Below are 18,357 nucleotides of genomic sequence, written 5' to 3'. Positions count from 1 at the left end.
TAAATCAGCGGTGCCGGAGAGTTTGTCAGGGAGCACCCCGGGGTGAGCGCTGCAATGAGGAATTAAAAACACCGTATTAGCTGGAGGAGTTTTTTTTTTTTTTTTACGAGACGAGGAGCAGAACAGGTTAAGGGGGAGGAAAGAAGGAGGGAATCTCCGGCTGTACACCCGCACGGGGAGCTGTATACTTTACAGGCGCCTGTGTCTTGTGTACATATAGTATAAAGAAGTAGTGATGACTCTGCAATTGAAGTGGGTGGGAATTGCCGAGGCGAGACAAATAAAGCCATTTGCATGTAAAGAGAGGCCGGAGAGTGCTAAAACCTCTTGCAAGGAAAAGACGGTTTTCCCGCGTGGATGTGGCTGCTTCATTTCCAAGCGCAACCACTCTTCATCATAACGGACCGGCGAGACGTTTGGGAATCATTTGCAGAGCGCTTTTGTCCTTTTCCGCAATATGATGTACACAGAAGTAAAACAAAGGTCTTTCGTTGAAACGAGCCGTCATTGGTTTTATTGGATCAAAAGTACAAGTAGTATCGGTTACTCGGTTAGCGGTAACTACTCAAGGGTTGAGTAAAAGTACTGGTACGGGTCCAAAAAAAAAAGTGGCATCGAACAGCACTAGCAAAAATATATCTGCTGAGAGCCTCTGGTGGCTGCGATATATTCCGTTGCATAGATTTTTCTTGCAGCAACAACGAGGCGCTCTAAACATCAGACGGATGTTATATATTTGAACGTATGTATGTTTTACCTTTTACCAAAAATACGTATCGGCTCTAAAAATCGGTCTTCTCCGTCTTAAAGGACTAATTAACTGTATCGGCCCTGAAGAATACATTGGCCAATACTAATCTCAACACGCACACGCTCATGTTAGACAATGAGGCACTCTGATGCACCCACACCCACATTGCTCGGCCCGTTATAATGACACCTAAAAAATACGGAAATGGTGAACAACACATTGATTTATATGTAATTTTCAGCATTTTATTTTCCAACTATCTGCAAACATATTTAGTAATCAATCTCTGAATTCACTTCATGAGATCTTTAAAACTCTTGTGCAGTGTTTTGACCATTTTGAGTTACTTTCTTTCAGCTCATTCTTGCAGTATTTTACCTAAGCGACGGCACACTCTTGGTAGTGTGATAACGAAACGGTCCATCCATGTTGAAATTTGACGTTGTGACCATCTGGGTGAAATTTCAGCTCCCCGTTGCCTTCGTAAAGATCAAGGATTATACAAAACACCGCACGATGGTTAAACTGAAAAAATTTAAATACATTTGTATTTTATAAAGCAGTATATTTCTGGCTATAGTTTTTTCAAGGTTTTGTAAGAACAAAGAAAAAAATGACTTCCCTCGGAATCATGTTTTTCCCCGCCGTTAGCTGTCACGTCGTCAAGTCATTTGCAATAAATAAGGTGCCATCTGAAACCCTGCGACGGCACCGGTGACTTACGTACAGCGCGGAGGCCAATGAGACAGTAATTTAATGAGCGAGAGCGGTAACGCTACCTTTCCGCGGAAACACTCTCGCGCATTAGCGTGATTTGTTAGCATCCCCTTCGGCTCGGCCGTGCGAAGCGGCAAAATAAGACAAATGCCTAACGAGAACGCCGCGTCGCCCGTTTTTCGCCGGGATATGCCGCACCGTGGCGGGATATACCGGCAAAAAAAACAAAAACAAACAAACGGCGCCGCATGATGCATGCGTGTTTCCTCTTCCCTCATATCCGTTGGCTGATTTGTGAATATTGCCCCCTCCCCCTCCCCCTCCCGGTTCAATTCGCCATGTGCCGCGAAGCGGAAACTATTCCCAGGAGGCGGCCTCGGGGCGTGGAGGCGGGGCTTTGCCGTTAATTTATCTCCTGTGGATTAACCGACAGGAGAAAGCATCCCGACCTTCTCTTTGCTCAAGTAAACACGAGGGGAAAGCTGACCTGTGTCGACCTAAAACCTTGAAAGGGAGTCCATTAAAGCATGATCGAGACCATCCCAGGGCGCATCAGAGTTTTTTATACGTCACCCCGCCGTGTTGCCCTACCCCAACGGACGTTTATCCGTTGCTGCGGTGGCTATATGTCCTCGGGTCTACACTGATGGGGGTCATCCTTACAGATAGCGTAGCGTGCTATATCTGATTCCTCAAGGGCGACAGAAGAGCGGGGACGGCGGACGATTTGTTTACGGGCACCCCGCAGGCTATACGGGATCCATCAAGCGGAACAATAGAGGAATCAATAAAACGGCAACGTTCAAGATGCGTAATCCCGTTATAAAAAAAGACGGACGGCCTCGTATGATTATGCAGTAGCTTTGGTCCAGGCTTTAGATTTAAAGCGAGGGCTTTTTATTGCCGCCGGACCTCACTTTGCCTGTCTTTTAAATCAATGCCCTTGTGTCTCCACGATGATTTGTGAGCTCAACATAGCAAACGCGCACCGGCGTCAGAAGTTGAAGGCCCCACAAGCGTTACTGTATACGATATTTCAGATACAGGGTTCCCCCGTTCATCGCGGGGAGCGCATTACCAAAAATACCCGCAGGAAACGCAACTTTTTTTTTTCCTTGCTATTCTTACCTATTTTATTTGTTTAATTAGTTAAAAAAAAAACATAAACTTAAATGTTTTTTGTGTCTAGTTTGACTTAGGAGGACAAAATATAAAGGCAAATAACGAGGTAAACATGCAATACAGTATATATTCATATTTTATAAAGGAAAATCCATATAGCTGCGGTAAAATAAATACATATAGTAAAGATATTTATAAAATCCATGTGTGTGTATGTATGTGTATATATATGTAAAATTGTAATTGTAAAATTTAAAATTGCAAGAAAGATGGTGCTAGCTATCTGGCTTGTAATCTAGCGATCTTGCTAAAAAGTTATAGTCATATAAAAATACATATCTCTATCTATCTATCTATCTATCTATCTATCTATCTATCTATCTATCTATCTATCTATCTATCTATCTATCGTAGCTTTTTTGACTACTCAGACTTAAAAGGAAGAAAAATTGCAAGGAAGATAGCTAGCTAGCAATCTAGTGATTTAGCTATCTCGTTAAAAAGTTATGGTCGTACATGAAAATCCAGGATAGAAGAAGAGTAAGTGAGGGAACACTGTGTTCAATGTATTTTAACTTTATTGTATTTTTTATGATGATCTCTCTTTAATGATCACACTTTGAGCAATTGTTAGCATGCTAGCTTAGAGAGCTCGCTACAATCCGTGTCTACCACCTGTGCAAAGTATCTTGAATTTTCATAACATTGCTGATTCGAATTTAAATCAATCTGAAAGCCAACCATTTTATATTCATGTTTAAAGATTCTACTGTAAAATGTAAAATATTCTGTTCCAGTGTTTAATGTGTCAAGTGATCGAACATTTTGAGTTTGCAAGCTAGGTAGAGCGCTAGCTAGAGGCTTTGTCTACCTCCTACGCAAAGTTTCCCCATATTTATTTTCTTTTTTCTCATACAGAACATTTTTAGGTCAGGTGCGACTGGTTGTCATGGAGACACAAACCAAGTACAAGTAGCGCCGCTTTTTTTTTTTTGTCAAAAGCAATACTTGATCACACGGGCGCTTAATCATCTGTCGTCTGATAATTTGGTGTTGCTATAAGTGAAAAATCAATGGTTGTCCTTTGGGAGCATGAAGAGTCGTGTGGGTTTGCTTGGCGTCCGCCATTGATCGTTTTGAACATCCGCTCATTTAGATCGATAACCTTGTCTCATTCTTTTATTCATTCTGTAATTGCCAAATGAAAATTTCGCCGGCTTTGACAAAATAAAAGCCGCTGCTGCTTAAGTAAATAGTAATGTCGGTGACAGGAACAGGAGATTTTTCTTTTCAAATTGAGAGCAAATTGATTGGAACATGAAGCAACTCCCACTGCGCAGGTTAGGGGGCACAAATGTTGATGACCACTGTATTACGGCAATCAACAAAAGAGACTGTTGGGATTGTTTTTTTTTTTTTTTTTTACTGAAATATTTTCCTTTTAGCGTGTCATTTCTGGAGAAGTTGTGTGTGTAGGCTGAAAGGCTGATTTCATATAAAATTTCCATCTAAAATGGAATGGATTTTACATGAATGAGCTGAATAGAATAAAATTGGATGGGTCACCATATGTCCAAACTAGGTGTGAATATGTCTGCTATGTTTTGATTTTGAGCTTTCGAAAAGATAAATCCAAATCTAAATGAAATGGCTGAATGATCTGAACATGGCGATGTTGGAAGAGTACATTGAGTAATATTGCGAGAAGAGTGATATGGTTTCGATGGTTTTAAGGTTTCTTTATCGTCATTACACCCGCACAAGTCCAGGGCAAGAAAATGTCATTTTTACATGCTCGAAGCGTCCAAGAAAGATACAAAATATGAGTACACTACTTGCGAAAAAGCTGCCCAATATCTTAGATGAAAAAATAAAAACAAAGGTGATAGAGAAAGAAAAAAAATGAAAATCAGGCTATGTCCCCAATAGGGGCCATAGCATAAGCCTGGAAAAACGTGCAAATGCCACATTGACAAATATGTCCATGGAATTTTTGCGGGTGAAAAATTGGAAATTTTTGATGCGTGTAAAATTTTGCCGTACGTCTTCGGCAGATACTCATTAAGTTACAATTTCTCTAAGTATCCTTATGAGAATAGAAAAGAAAAATATGACAAAATTGCCAATAATTTTGTGTAATCTCAAAATGCCATAATAAGATCTATACTGTATACATTACAGGAGGTTTACATCATCTTTAATGCCTTCATCCAAACAACTTGGAATAGCCGCGCATTGTGTGGTAATAACAAGCGCCGATGGATCACAAGCTTATTCAGCCAAAGATTAGTCTGGAATTATGATGACACCCGGGGGGCAGGAATCTTGTTTTTTTTTCATTCTCCTGTTAAGATAACAAAAGCAAGCGACAGGCAGCAGAAGGAGAAAAAAAAAAAAAGATGCGAGGGAGATGTGTGTGATTTAACATGCCGCGCCGCACGCCGCTACTCGGCCGCTCCAATTTACGAGTCCGATAGCGCGTGATGGGTAATGTTGCGACGTCGGAGCTGAAAAAAACGCACGGCGTCCGACTCAAAATTGACTGTCATGGTGTTCCACGCACATCTGCTATGTTGTTTTGCAATACAATGAATCAAATTTGATCTTTAGCGACTACTGAAATAAATGAAATCATTGAAAATCGAATCTATTGAGGCACCTGTCTACATTACAATTTTAACAGTGACTTATATCGGATTACGTAACCAATTTTGTAAGGGTTAAACATAATCATAACCTTTACATCATAACCTTTACATGATCCTCTCCATTTTAGTAATATTTGACTAAGGATGCACTCGGACGTTGGTTCAGTCTGTTCGCTTCTCATTTTTTTACAATTTTTGATAACCTCAGCTAACATGAGCCGCTGTAAGCTGCACACGGCACTGAAATGCTACTAAAGCAAAGGTCTACCTGGGAAAAAAATCCCCATTGTTAAAACGATCAATTTAATCGTCCCAAATGAGGTTTACGCATCACATAAAGTCCTAATAAAACACTGGCTGCACTCGTATGGGGCCTCTCCTACTGACAAATGGCCCGTGGCGTCGGCATATGCCGCAACCCCATGCACATCTTTCTGTAAAAACCTACACCAATCTTTGTGTGTTTTGTAGGAAATACTTTCACATCATGCACTGTGGAAAACATTAAATGATTAGTTTTTAAATGCAGTTTCAGTCAAAGGCTTAGAAAGAGGTTCAAGTTCAAATTTCAAAAGCTATGGTACACCTTGGTATTTTCTCAGTCAGATTTATGATGTGGATGAAGCGTTTTGACTCGAATGACTTTTGGTTCACAGCTATGACTTTTCAAGAGACAAATGACATGTTTGCACATCTTGGTATTTTTCTCTGTCAGCTTTATGATGTGGATAGTGCTTTATGACATGGGATGACTTTTAGTTCATAGCTGGTCATTTTCCAGCGCAAGATGACTGCAGTGCACATCGTGGTGTTTTTCAGTGAGCTTTATGGTGCGGAGAATGTTTGAGGACATGGAATGACTTTCATTTCAAATCTGTGCATTCTCAAGAGCCAGATGATAGTTTCTCAAATGTTGGTATTTGGAACAGGTTCAAGTTAAGATTTTTGCACATCTTGGTATTTTTTCTCAGTCAGCTTTATGATGTGGATAGTGCTTTATGACTTGCAATGACTTTTAGTTCAAAGCTAGTCATCTTCAAACGCGAGATGACCGCAGTGCACATCTTGGTATTTTTCAGTAAGCTTTATGGTGCGGATAATGCTATATGACATGGAATGACTTTCATTTCAAAACTGTGCATTCTCAAGAGCCAAATGATAGTTTTGCAAAGGTTGGTATTTGGAACAGGTTCAAGTTAAAATGTTTGCCAAGGAACAGTTTCATGATGTGGAAAGCGATTTATGAACAGCAATGAATTACAAGTAAACAGCTGTGCATTTTCAAGAGCCTAGTGACAGCTTTGCACATCTTATTTTCTCAGTCAGCCTTCTGATGTGGATGATGCTTAATGAACTGGAATAATCACTTTGCCGTTAACCGTAGTTAAGAATTTGAAGGTGTTTCCAAACTTTTGACCGAAACGGTACATGTGTAATTACTTAATTCATCTTAATAAGTTTTAGCCCAACATTTGATTTATTTTATGTTTTTAAATACACATAGGTCCATAGGTTCCGTTTGTCTGGAATGATGCAGCTGTGCTTACCTTGCACGCGCTGGCTAATTTAATCCTCATCAATCATTTTCTGTAATAGGCAGATGTTCAATTTCACACTTTATGGGTGTACAGCCACTCCAGAGATCCAATTATTGTATATGAAAAAATAACAAACTTTTCACATAACATATGCTTTCAATCATTCAATCCCAAAGACGTGTTTTTACTTTTTTTTTCAGAAATTAGCTGGTGCTAAATGTAAACTAAAGTGACAAATTACTTTCGACAGTCATACATTAAAATATCAAATATTTTAGATCTGAATACCTAAAGTAATTAATTACTTTAATATCTATTACTCAAAGTATTTATTTCAGTACTTAATTATGTAATTGATTACATGTTTATAATACCTAAAGTAGTCTGTTACATTCATATTTAATTACCTAAAATAAGATAAAAAAAAAAAATATTTAAAACATCCCTTGGTAAAAAAAAAAAACATTTTTAAAAATTCAAATTTCTATTCAAAAAAAAAAAAAAAATATATATATATATATATATAATTTTTTTTTTTTAATATACATAAGTACCTAAAAAGACGTAAACGTATGTCTGTGATTAAATGAGTTAACCGTTTGAAGGAAATAACTATCTTTGACATCAAAGACAATCGCCATTGCCTAAAAAGCAAGAGTGGGCGTTATTATGCAAAGCGACGCGGCGCAAAGCGCTATTTATAACTACGGCCGCGTTCCCACATGAATTAAAGATGCACTTAATCATTTATGGCCTCTGAGAGAGATGTTTTGCTTGGCTTCCCGCCGTTTTCCACCAGTAAGCGCCGGCTTTGAAGCCGCCACCTGCGCGCCACCGACCGCGATGGCACCTGACCGCCGAAGACGGGGAATAATAATTCGTACAAATGACGTCATTGGCAGCGGGTGATCGCTTCGCGTTTGAAAGTCCGCAAACCAACGTTTGGTATTCCGCGCGGATCTCGCCGCGCGCTCCGGGGATCGCCGCTTGGAACGTTTTTTTTTTTATATATTACATTTCCCACTCTCCAAAGGTGCTACCCCGCGCGTTGCCTAGGTTACGGAAAGCCAGCGTTGGGATAAAGATGTCTGTTGCGCCGGCATGCGATGAGCCCCGCTCATCTGACCCGATCCGGAGCTTCGCGTCCGTTACTTTCCATTCAGATGCTCCCGTTTGGTAGTTGACGCAACCGACGGAAAGGTTAGCGCTGAGGAAAACGGAATACCCGGATAAACCCCGCGCGAGACGGAGAGAACGTGGAAAATTCCAGTGGAGATTTGAACCCAGAGCTCCTGACTGTGAGGCAGGAATTTCACCACGTTTTGGTAAATAAGAGTGTCTTCAAATGACATCAGTTCGTCACGTACCCAATTATTTTATATAATATAAATACTTAATCAATTACCGTATTTTTCGGGTTATAAACCGTGACTTTTTCATCATGGTTTGACCCCTGCGGCTTATAGTCCAGTGCGGCTTATATGTTGGTTTTTCCCACCCGTCAAGCAAATGTGTGTTCAAGGAGTCAACAACTATGAAATAGAAGTGGAAAAGATACAAATCAATGATTGTGCTCGAAAAGAGTTTTAAAATGCATCATTAAAAATATTTTTTGTCTAAATTGAATGAGATCTTGTGTAAAACTTTGTGACGTGTAAATTTGATACAATATACAGTGTATATGATTGTATTTATGAATTTATCGTTGTATATATTATTTATTTTCAGTGTGTGCAATGTTAACTAAAATAAATTATCAATTAAACAACGGGAGACAGAATTTTATCCAAGTATTGATTTCGAGTTTGAACTGCTGTTTAACTCTGCGGTATTCTGTTGGTAATATCCGTCCATCCATTTTCTATAAATATAATGTTGGGACTAAATATGCCGGCATGTTCAGTCTGTTAAAGAGAGGATGTTGTAGTTCGTAGACAGTTAAAAAAAATGTAAAGAAAATGTAAAAGTTTCATATTACCACCATATACCTGCGCCTTATAGTCCAGAGCGGCTTATCCGTGGCAAAAGATTAGTACTTGAGTATCAACAGCTATCTTGAGTACTTTACCAAAAGTACCGTATTTTCCGGACTATAAGATTCGATACTATAAGAGTATATATAATATATATATATATATATATATATATATATATTGCTCAATGTTTGCTGCTGCGGTTTATATGCCGTTGCGGCTTATAGTCCGCAAAATACGGTACTTTTGGTAAAGTACTCAAGATAGCTGTTGATACTCAAGTACTGCGCTATATATATATATATATATATATATATATTGCTCAATTTTTGCTGCTGCGGTTTATATGCCGTTGCAGCTTATAGTCAAGAAAATACGGTACTTTTGGTAAAGTACTCAAGATAGCTTTTAATACTCAAGTACTCATATGGTTAATAAGTGGTTGGTATCAGGGGGTCTGAGAATACTGCGTGCGTGTCGAAATGGCGGAAAATTCGCAGATTTTTAACATTTCCGTGGTAACCACGTAGCTCCGCCCCTCTCTGCGCACGTTATAAAAAGTATTCATGTTTTGACCGGTAATATTTGCATATAATTTACCTCATAAATCCATTTCTGAAGGCGACGCAGAAATCCTTTTCCGTTTCCCCAAAAAATTAAAAAATGGTGTTTTAGCGGCACGGCTCAGGGCTTCCAGGTTTACAAGCTCGCCCGCGGCCGCATTCCACACATGGCTGAAGGTTATAGCTGGAGCTTAAATATCAGTTTGTCAGAAAGGCAATTGAAGAGGGCTCAAAATACAGCCATCACGGCCGGGACGGATGGGCCGGCCGCGCCCGCCGATGTGAAGCCCATTAACTCGGGGAATGAACGCGGCGCCGGGCTTGTTTCTACCTGAGCGGGCAAAGGGCTGTCCGGCTGATGAACGACTGCCGGATACTGGCAAAGGACACCGAGGAGATTGGAAGGCCCTTCGTATAAATTGAATACAAACAATAGCGGCGCGGACAGCGAGTTCATTGAAGTCTTTTCGACTTGATCGAATCAACCGCCGCCGCAAGTCTTTTTGGGTGACTTGAACAAATACGGCGGGCCGCGGGTTACGAGATGAATCCGTTCCGCGGTTTGGCTCGTAAGGCAAATTCGCCATATGACGGGCAATCAAAACCTGTGTAAAATAGCTAATGCGTTTAGAACCCCGGGTAAAAACATGAAAATTGTACCTACATTTTCAAAATTGGTACCAAAATAGTATAGTAAGTGCTACATGTATATGATATATATATGTATACAATCAGAAAACACCATAAAGGATTTATTTACCTTTGAGTGGTGCTTGTTATGCCCATATTCCCTACTAAGGCTAGCCTAGGCTAGGCTAGCTTTGTGTTTCTTGATTATCTCCAGGTTTGTTTGCATATAAATCATCTTTTAACTTCTCTCTTTAACATCACTAGCAATCTTGGCACCTATGGCTAACCCATTCAACTTTGAATTAAGTAGTAAAATGCACTATAAATATGCTTTTGTAACCACTCACGATAGAGCAAAGCCTTACCGTTCCGCCATTTTGAAACGAGTGAGGCCGACCAATAGCAGACCAGCATCTCCGTGAGGAGACGCCGACCAATTGCAGACCAGAACTGTAGTTCTGGCAACTGAAAATAAGTGCAATTACCTAAAAACGCCTGCAGATGGAGACGAAACAACACAGCCAAGCCCCTAGGGTCATGACAGTTGTTTTGGTCGCAAAACCGGGAAAATACCACAAAGAGGGGATGAAAAAAAATACAGTATTCCGCGTCGCAACGTGAAAATAACATAAGTCAGGGACGCTCTCACCCGGGGGTCCACTGTATTTTGGTTTTACTTTCAGTTTGACAGAAAACTTCAACCGGGAGCGGCTAGCAAAAAAATCAATCTACAACCGAACGAAATCATCACGTGAAGACCGCCCCCGAATCTCGGGTCCGGACTTCAAGCCGTCAGCACGTAAAACCCCCGGCCGTAAAGAGCTTCATCCGTTTGAATGCACTTTCCGAAGCGCGTCAGTCACTCGGCGCGTCCCGCGGAGCGGCGCCGCTTGACCGCAGGCAGACGGCTACTGTATCAGTCTCGCTCCGCAGATGATGAGATGGAACCATTTGGGTGACCGATGAGCGTCTTAACCTCAGGGGTCACCGATCGCCGCGTCACAATGGAACGCTCGTTTCTCCGCGCTAGCTAATAATGGACGTTGTCAGCACATTCCGGACCGCTTGTATCGCTCTTTTTTCAGTTTTGACCCCGCCTCCCCAAGTGTCCGTGTCAACTACCTCTTACAAGAAACAAACCCAAGTACTTTTTTTTTTATCTGCTTTGGTCTCGCAACTTTATTACCGTATTTATTAAAAGGAGTCGACTGGTTTTCAAATGTGATGATTTCAGAAGGTTATTTCACATTTTTGATCATTACTGAACCCATTCAATGCCAAAAATGTATTTTTACGTATGTTACTAGAGTTTTGGAAATTCAATCCCTGGTAGTTTATGTGTGTTGGTATTTATTTTTTTAAACAGAAAATATCTTCCTTATATATGAAAATAAAATCTTTAAATTACCGTAATTCCCCAAATATAGGACACAGTTTTTTTCCCCCAAATTATGGGTGCGTTCTATTAGCGCTAACTTAAAGATTTGATTTTTTATATGGAGGTTTAAATGTCTGGACTCTAAAAGGACGAATAAATCTGTCGTTGGGATTGAATGAGTTAAGAAACACACGGTTTGTAGATTGCATGACACTTGGACATTTTCAGCAGCAAATACTTTATCAATTATTTATTTTTATAAATTATTTTTCAAGTGCGATTAATACCTTTTTTAAAACAGAATTCGCCAATTGCTGTTAACTAAAAATTGCATCGTGTGCTGACGACCAATCACTGCTCAGCATTTTTCTGGGTTTAGTCATGTGACATTTGTAAGCTAATTTAATTTATCTGTGAAATTATAATTATAATTATATATATATTATATATATATATATATATATATATATATATATATATAATTATATTATTAATGTTAATAATGTTAATAATTATATTTATATTAATGTTTAGAGTCCGTACTTAGTGGTGTTTTTTTTTTTTAAATTAATTTACCAAAATGATTACGTTTATTTAACTCCGTTTCTAAAGCTAGCTAAAAGGCTAGCTGCATTTTTCTCTTTTAGATTTAGTCAATTTCCATTTGCGTTAGCGTATTAAAAATGCAATTAAGTTCATGCATGTTTAAATGATTCAAAATAATGCATAATGCATTTACCAACACTTAATGTTTGCTAATTTGAGTGGTGCAATGATTTTTCAGTATTTTATGTATCTACTTAATTTAGTGATCCCTGTTGACGATACATGTTTTTGTTTTTCATAATCGAAGGATTACTAGCTGGCCTCTGTTTTACTTAGCGAGGATTAAAAAAAAAATCAAGCACTTAAAAAAAAAAAGCGTGACGGTGAAATGTTTTGGATGACGCTTACTCAAGTAGAAACGGAAGAAAGACAGGCTGAGTCATGAACGCTTGGGACACTTTGTGTGGCCGCTCCATTCTGGGAAATGAGTCTGGCGGACCAGGTTTTAACTGGACAAAAACCCTACGTAGGAAAATAAAACAACTTGGCGCTAAAATCGGATAAAACCCTATTTTTGGGGAAACTAGGATATATAATATCATTCGAAATTGCTCCATATATATATATATATATATATATATATATATATATATATATATATGGAGAAATTTCGTATGCTATTATACAACAACAACAAAAATATTCGCCATTTGAAATCTGTTTAAAATCTCTAATTTTGCAGCAATTTATAAGGAGACAAGTAGGAGCTTTTGTTATCGAAAGCGCAATTTTATCAAATAAATCCAAAAACGTTTTTTAAAGCTCCAAAATCAAATATTTTAAGGTTTTTGGTATTTGTATTACAAGATTCATTTCAACATTTAATTAAATCATAATTATATTCTTTTAAACTCTTGATTCATTACTACATTCACTACTGTCGCTTCTATTCTATGCGCCTTACAATGCGGTGCGCCTTATATATGAAAACAGATCTAAAATGGGCCATTCATCTAAGGTGCGCCTTATAATTATATCATATTCTTAATTTATTATATTATAATCATTTCTTTTTAACTCTTGATTCATTTGTTGACATTCCCTTTTGCACAGCGCCATCTAGTGAATGCATAACCCAACCTCAGCACCACTGTGGCTTCTATTCTATGCGTCTTACAATGCGGTGTGCCTTATATATGAAAACAGATATAAAATGGATCATTCAACTAAGGCGCGCCTTATAAACTGGTGCGTCTTATAGTGCGAAAAATACGGTACTTCAAAACGTTACAAAGAAATTGATGAACCGGATCAGTGAACATTTTTTGAACTTTGTACAAAATGTACACATCGCACATGCTTATTCCTCGCAACGTGACCCGCCGACGTCACCGTTTTTGGGCTTGACGATCGCCTAGCAACGGGAGAAAGCTCTCTCCTTATTAATTCTTGTGGACCTTTTGATGTGGATGGCGGACACGGAGTGCAGCAGAGTGCCGGATGCCATTAGCCGTAATGGCGTCCGTGCGACGTAGCGTTAGGTTTTGGCTCTCCTCCGAGCTCCGCCGCAAAATTAAAGCCCAGAAAATCGGACGCGCCGTCCCCGGGGACGCCCGCTAGCCCGGCTGACGAGCGCTCGCCGAGTCAACTCGATTTGTTAACGATTATTGCTCGTTAGCGGGGCCTCCCGCTCGTCGGAGATTCGGCGGCGGAGACGATAAGGTATAGCAATTATCGTAGTTTGAGTGGGGATGTCGCATGTGGATTTTCTTTCAACTTTACGAATTCCGTTTGCCGATTTATGCGGTTTGCCGCGTTTTAAACACGCAATAAGATGCTTTCTCTCCGTCAATTATTTTCAAGCCCATGTCGGCGGTAACGCACCGGGTCAAGTCACGTTTGATTGTCGCGCCGCGAGGAATGACCTAATCCAGCCCTCAACTTTATGATAGTTTTGCCTAGCTTTTTTCTTTTGTTACTGTTAAAAAAGATAGTTTTACGAATACTCATACATTTTTTTTATTCATGAGCATCTTTATTTAGAGATGTTCTAATCGATTTGTTCTTAATTTGAAAGGAAAAATAGCGTAGCTATTGCATTAAAAAGCAATACAGTAAACTAGACTGCCTGAACAACATTGAACGAACAAAAAAACAAAGAGCAGCAAAAAAAAAATCATGAAACAGCGAGGCCTTGAAAAATGAATCGCGTTATAGCGAGGGACCACTGTAAACCCTGTGAAAATGTGTTTTTTTTTATGATAGTTGATTAGATTCGTTTTTTTCTTTCGTTAATGTTAAAAAAATAAACTTTTAGGAATACTTATACATGTTTTATTCATGAGCATCTTATTTAGGGATGTTCTAATCGATTTGTTCTTAATTTGAAAGGAAAAATGCCATAGCTATTGCATTAAAAAGCATTACAGTAAATTAGACTGCCTGAACAACATTGAATGAACAAAAAAGCAAAATAGCACCAAAAAATTCATGAAACTGCGAGGCCCTGAAAAATCAATACCACTATACCACTATAAACACTATGAAAACGTAGTCCTATATGATAGTTTTTGTAGCTTTTTTATATCGTTGTTGTTAAAAAAGATGGTTTTAGGAATATTTATAATTTTTTTTATTCATGGGCATCTTTATTTAGAGATGTTCTAATCAATTTGTTCTTAATTTGAAAAGAAAAATGTCATAGCCATTGCATTATAAAGCATTACAGTAAATTAGACTGCCTGAAGTGCTTGTAGGTACGACAGGGGTACAAGCGCCCCCATTTGAGGACATTTGCGAAGCTCCTCACACAAAGGAGCCTCACCATCCGACTGCGCTTCGGCGGTAATATTGCGGCTCCCTCTGCCCCCTTGGCTCCGCCCCCTCCTCCGCTCCCCGCCTCCTTCTCCCGCCTCATTATTCATGAGCCGCCACGGCGGCGGTCATGACGCGGTCGTGGGGGGGAGTGTCCCTCGCGTGGCCACAAGTCGAGCGCGCCGGCGCGCGCGAGCGCGGCGCCAGCACACGGCGGCGGATGCTGAAGCTGCGCGCAGCTCCCAGAAGATGCTGGCGACGGAGGAGTGACGGATGAGAAGCAGCCCGCCGCCGAGCCTCAACTCGCCCCCTCTCCCCCTCGTGCCCGTCACCGGGGAGAGAATCGGACGCCGGCCGTTTGCACCGCAACTATAATGGGCTGCAATCTGTGCACTTTACAGAAGCGCGAGGAACACTATAAGCTGCTCTATGAGATCGCACAGGTGAGCTGCTGCCGCCGCCGCCGCTTGAAATGAAACGCGAGAGAGCGAGTCCTCCCGATGGCTTGGCGGGTGGCGAGCGGTTAAGAGTTGCTAGCGCGCAACTCGTTCATCACGCTTTTGCTGAGGGAGCAACTTCCGTTTCGCGGAATGACACCCCGAGGCGTACGGGAATATTCCCACCGTGTCGGCGAGCAAATTTGTCCCGCCTCGGTTCCAACTTTCCCGCTAGTTTTCTTGTCAACTCTGCAATGGCGAAATTTTAATCGGGGTTGCTGAGAACCCGTGAGAGTTATCAATAATAAGAGACTGGTGAAAAAAACAATCTTTTGCAAAAGAGGGAGAGAGTTCCGAGCTCTCCCGGTGATCTCGGGCTCTCCTCTTCGTTTTATATCAAAGATGGCGGTTACAAGTTTCGTAGTAATACCATATAAGAAGTTTCGTGGTAATACCATATAAGGAATTGTATATGTCTGTGTGAGTATGCATGTGTGTGCCCGTGTTTGTGCACGCGTACGTGCCAATAGGTGTGCAAGCAATCGGCTGTAGTTTTACCATTTTTACCAGAAACTAGAAAGAATAAAAAAGTGTAAATTTCCCGCGGTTTTAACCCGTGTGCGGTATTTTTTCCAATCCTTTGACCCTTACATCAAAAGAAAACTAAAAGAAGATACTACGGAGCTGAAATTTTACCCAGATGGTGTCCACATGTCGAATTTCAACATGGTACAACCACTTAGTTATTACACCACCTGGAGTGTGTCATCCATTGGCCAAAATACTTCCAGAATGATGTGGAAGAACATGAGCCAAAAATGGTCAATAATCTGCATAAGGGTTAAGAAAAATTGCTATGTTATGATATAGGATTGGCGAACCACAAATGAATTTGTCCTTTTGAAAATAAGACACTTGAAAAGTGACCTAAATCGTGACATTGAGGTTTTACAGAACAGATTACAATAGTTATTAACCACTAAATCCTTATGCAGAATTTTGGCCATTTTTGTGTCATTTCTTCCACATCATTCTAGCAGTATTATAGCCCAGGGATGGCATGCCATGCGATGCGGCTCGAGTTCATTCCTCCCATAAATGCCCTAAGTTCCGCACCATTCATGTTCCACTAAATTTATGATGGTGTATAAGACCCCATCTAATAAATGAGTCAAAAATATAATAAATGTGACAAATATCTTTCCGTTTTCTCTAACCGGCGCACTCCTAATTGAATGAACTGAAGACATCATAATTTTACACGATTTGAGTCATATTCCTCCGTGTGACCCGGACATTGGTTCTGTCCGCTTGCTTCTTTTAATGAAAATCACGTCGTATCAACCTCAGCTAACACGAACTGCTGTTAGCTGCAACAGGCACTAAATGCTAACCCGACTGACTTCCCCCTCCTCTAGCTCATCCCGTTGCGGTAATTATTTTATGTACGAATAAAAAAATATAAAAATGCAGAGCCGTGAGTCAAATCTCGGCTTATTTGGCTGACAGATCGCATTTAAAAGTTATCAAAAATAGCCTTAATTTTTGGGAAAAAACGTACGTCTAATGGAATTACTACGTAGCGCAGTATTTATCGTGCGGGTGCAGACTTTCTGAAAGGTCTTCATATGCAATGCAAAACAGCTTCAAAATAGTCCATGCGTGTGTGTGTGTGTCTGCGTGTGTGTGTGTGTGCGTGTGCGCGGGTATGTGCGATGCACTCACCTCGCCACCTCCAGCACCTCTCGGAAAGCGTGTTCAAGTGGCTGGCTAATAACTGTGAAGCACGCCGTTCCTTCGCCATGCCTTCCCTCCCCGTAACGCTTGCCTTCACGCCGCTGTGATCACAGCTCTCATTAGCCGTTTTATACAACCGCCCCGCGCATTAATTAGACGCGGAAAATATCCGGCGCCAAGCATCATCGTGGTGAGTGCGTGTGGAGGCGGCGAACAAAAGACGGCTCAACCGCTGCCTTGACGTGCTGCCAAACTGGGCCCGGCCATGGCTATTGTTTGTTGTTCACTTTTGGAAGTGCGTGCGAGGCTATTGGTCGAGCTGGAAGAAAGACGAGATCTACCGCTTAAGGGATTATGTATTGAGATGTAAAATACTTCAGGTTCCTCTTATGTTTTTTCTGGTAAACCGATGATATGCAATGGATAGATGGATCGTAATGAAACGAACCTATACCTATACCTATACCTTTTTTTCAATGAATTTAGTTGTATGGGTGTGTGTGTGTGTGTGTGTGTGTGTGTGTGTGTGTTTGTGTGTGTCTGTTTTACTACCAGTTATCAGTTCATACAATGGTGATTATCTTCTTCTCCAAGAACATAAAGACCATCCATAGACCATTCTGTCCTGTAGTTAGGTCACGGTGTCCTCTTTCTTCTTAATTCAAACAAGGTTGTACTGCTAAATCAATTCTTTTCAATACAATAAGCATAAATATGGGATAAGGTTTGTACAGACAAACTCCGAAATTACTTTCTGAGTCCACTGGAAGACACACTAAATCTTCCGAGACATCTAACAATGACCCCACTACCCCGCTTGACCAGCATAATTCCGTGCCTATAACTTTTTTGGAAACCATTTGGGGAAAAACTCAATTCTGTTGCCCGGTGCACAAAGCAAGGAAGTCTTGGATGATGAAAGAAGTTCCCAGAAGAATGTAATGAAACCGTCTGCGTATTCCCCCTCATTTTCCACAACGTTCGTCTATAGGCAACAAAGGCGGTCAAACAGTACAAAGTGCAGCACTGAGCAGCGTCACACCTTCTTTTGCGCAGTATGCTAGCAAGTAGCCTTTTGTGGTGGACTGGCGACAGGGATTAGCTCCATCAGGTGGGGGTTAGGCCGTGGAGGCGGCTGTCCGCCCGCTGATGCACTGAGCCGCTTTAGACGAGAGTCACAACATCAGCATCTTCTCTTTGATTGCCCGCTGTGAGAGCTAAAGCTGGGGAGATGCAGAGGATAAAGATTTTGAGGAGAGAGAGTCTAGGCTAGAATCCTGAACCCTCACAAAGATATGTGGACTACTCGACGCTTCCGATTTTGTGCAAACGTTTCGGGAAAGTTTCTCGCGTCCCGGTGCACAAAGTTCGGCTTTCGTAGACCACTAGGGTGAGCTTTCAGGTCCAAAATTAGTAACCTCATTAATGTTCTTGTGAATGGGCGAAAAATCCCCATAGGCGCAATCAACATCTTTGAGAAAGTAGCGGTTGAAAAAAACAAAG

The 18,357-nt window shown here is 40.6% G+C and overlaps 1 protein-coding gene across 2 annotated transcripts in view; it reads left to right on the top strand.

Annotated features, from left to right (window-relative positions):
• Nucleotides 1-18,357, top strand: part of LOC148422874 (PDZ domain-containing RING finger protein 4) — a 115,238-nt gene that overhangs the window by 44,478 nt on the left and 52,403 nt on the right. Inside the window, exon 1 of one of the 2 annotated variants that reach the window (XM_088418333.1) lies at nucleotides 14,893-15,123. The exons of the other annotated variant lie outside the window; for it this stretch is intronic. Coding sequence (XP_088274459.1) covers nucleotides 15,055-15,123 — 69 coding nt within the window. The 5' untranslated portion in view covers nucleotides 14,893-15,054. Of the gene's footprint in view, nucleotides 1-14,892; nucleotides 15,124-18,357 lie in introns of those variants that run through there. 2 annotated transcript variants of the gene reach the window in all.

This window comes from Hippichthys cyanospilos, chromosome 6 (assembly GCF_059441005.1).
Source record: "Hippichthys cyanospilos isolate Australia breed blue-spotted pipefish chromosome 6, RoL_Hcya_1.0, whole genome shotgun sequence".
NCBI lineage: Eukaryota > Metazoa > Chordata > Actinopteri > Syngnathiformes > Syngnathidae > Hippichthys > Hippichthys cyanospilos.
This window is presented reverse-complemented; position numbering and strand designations above follow the sequence as displayed.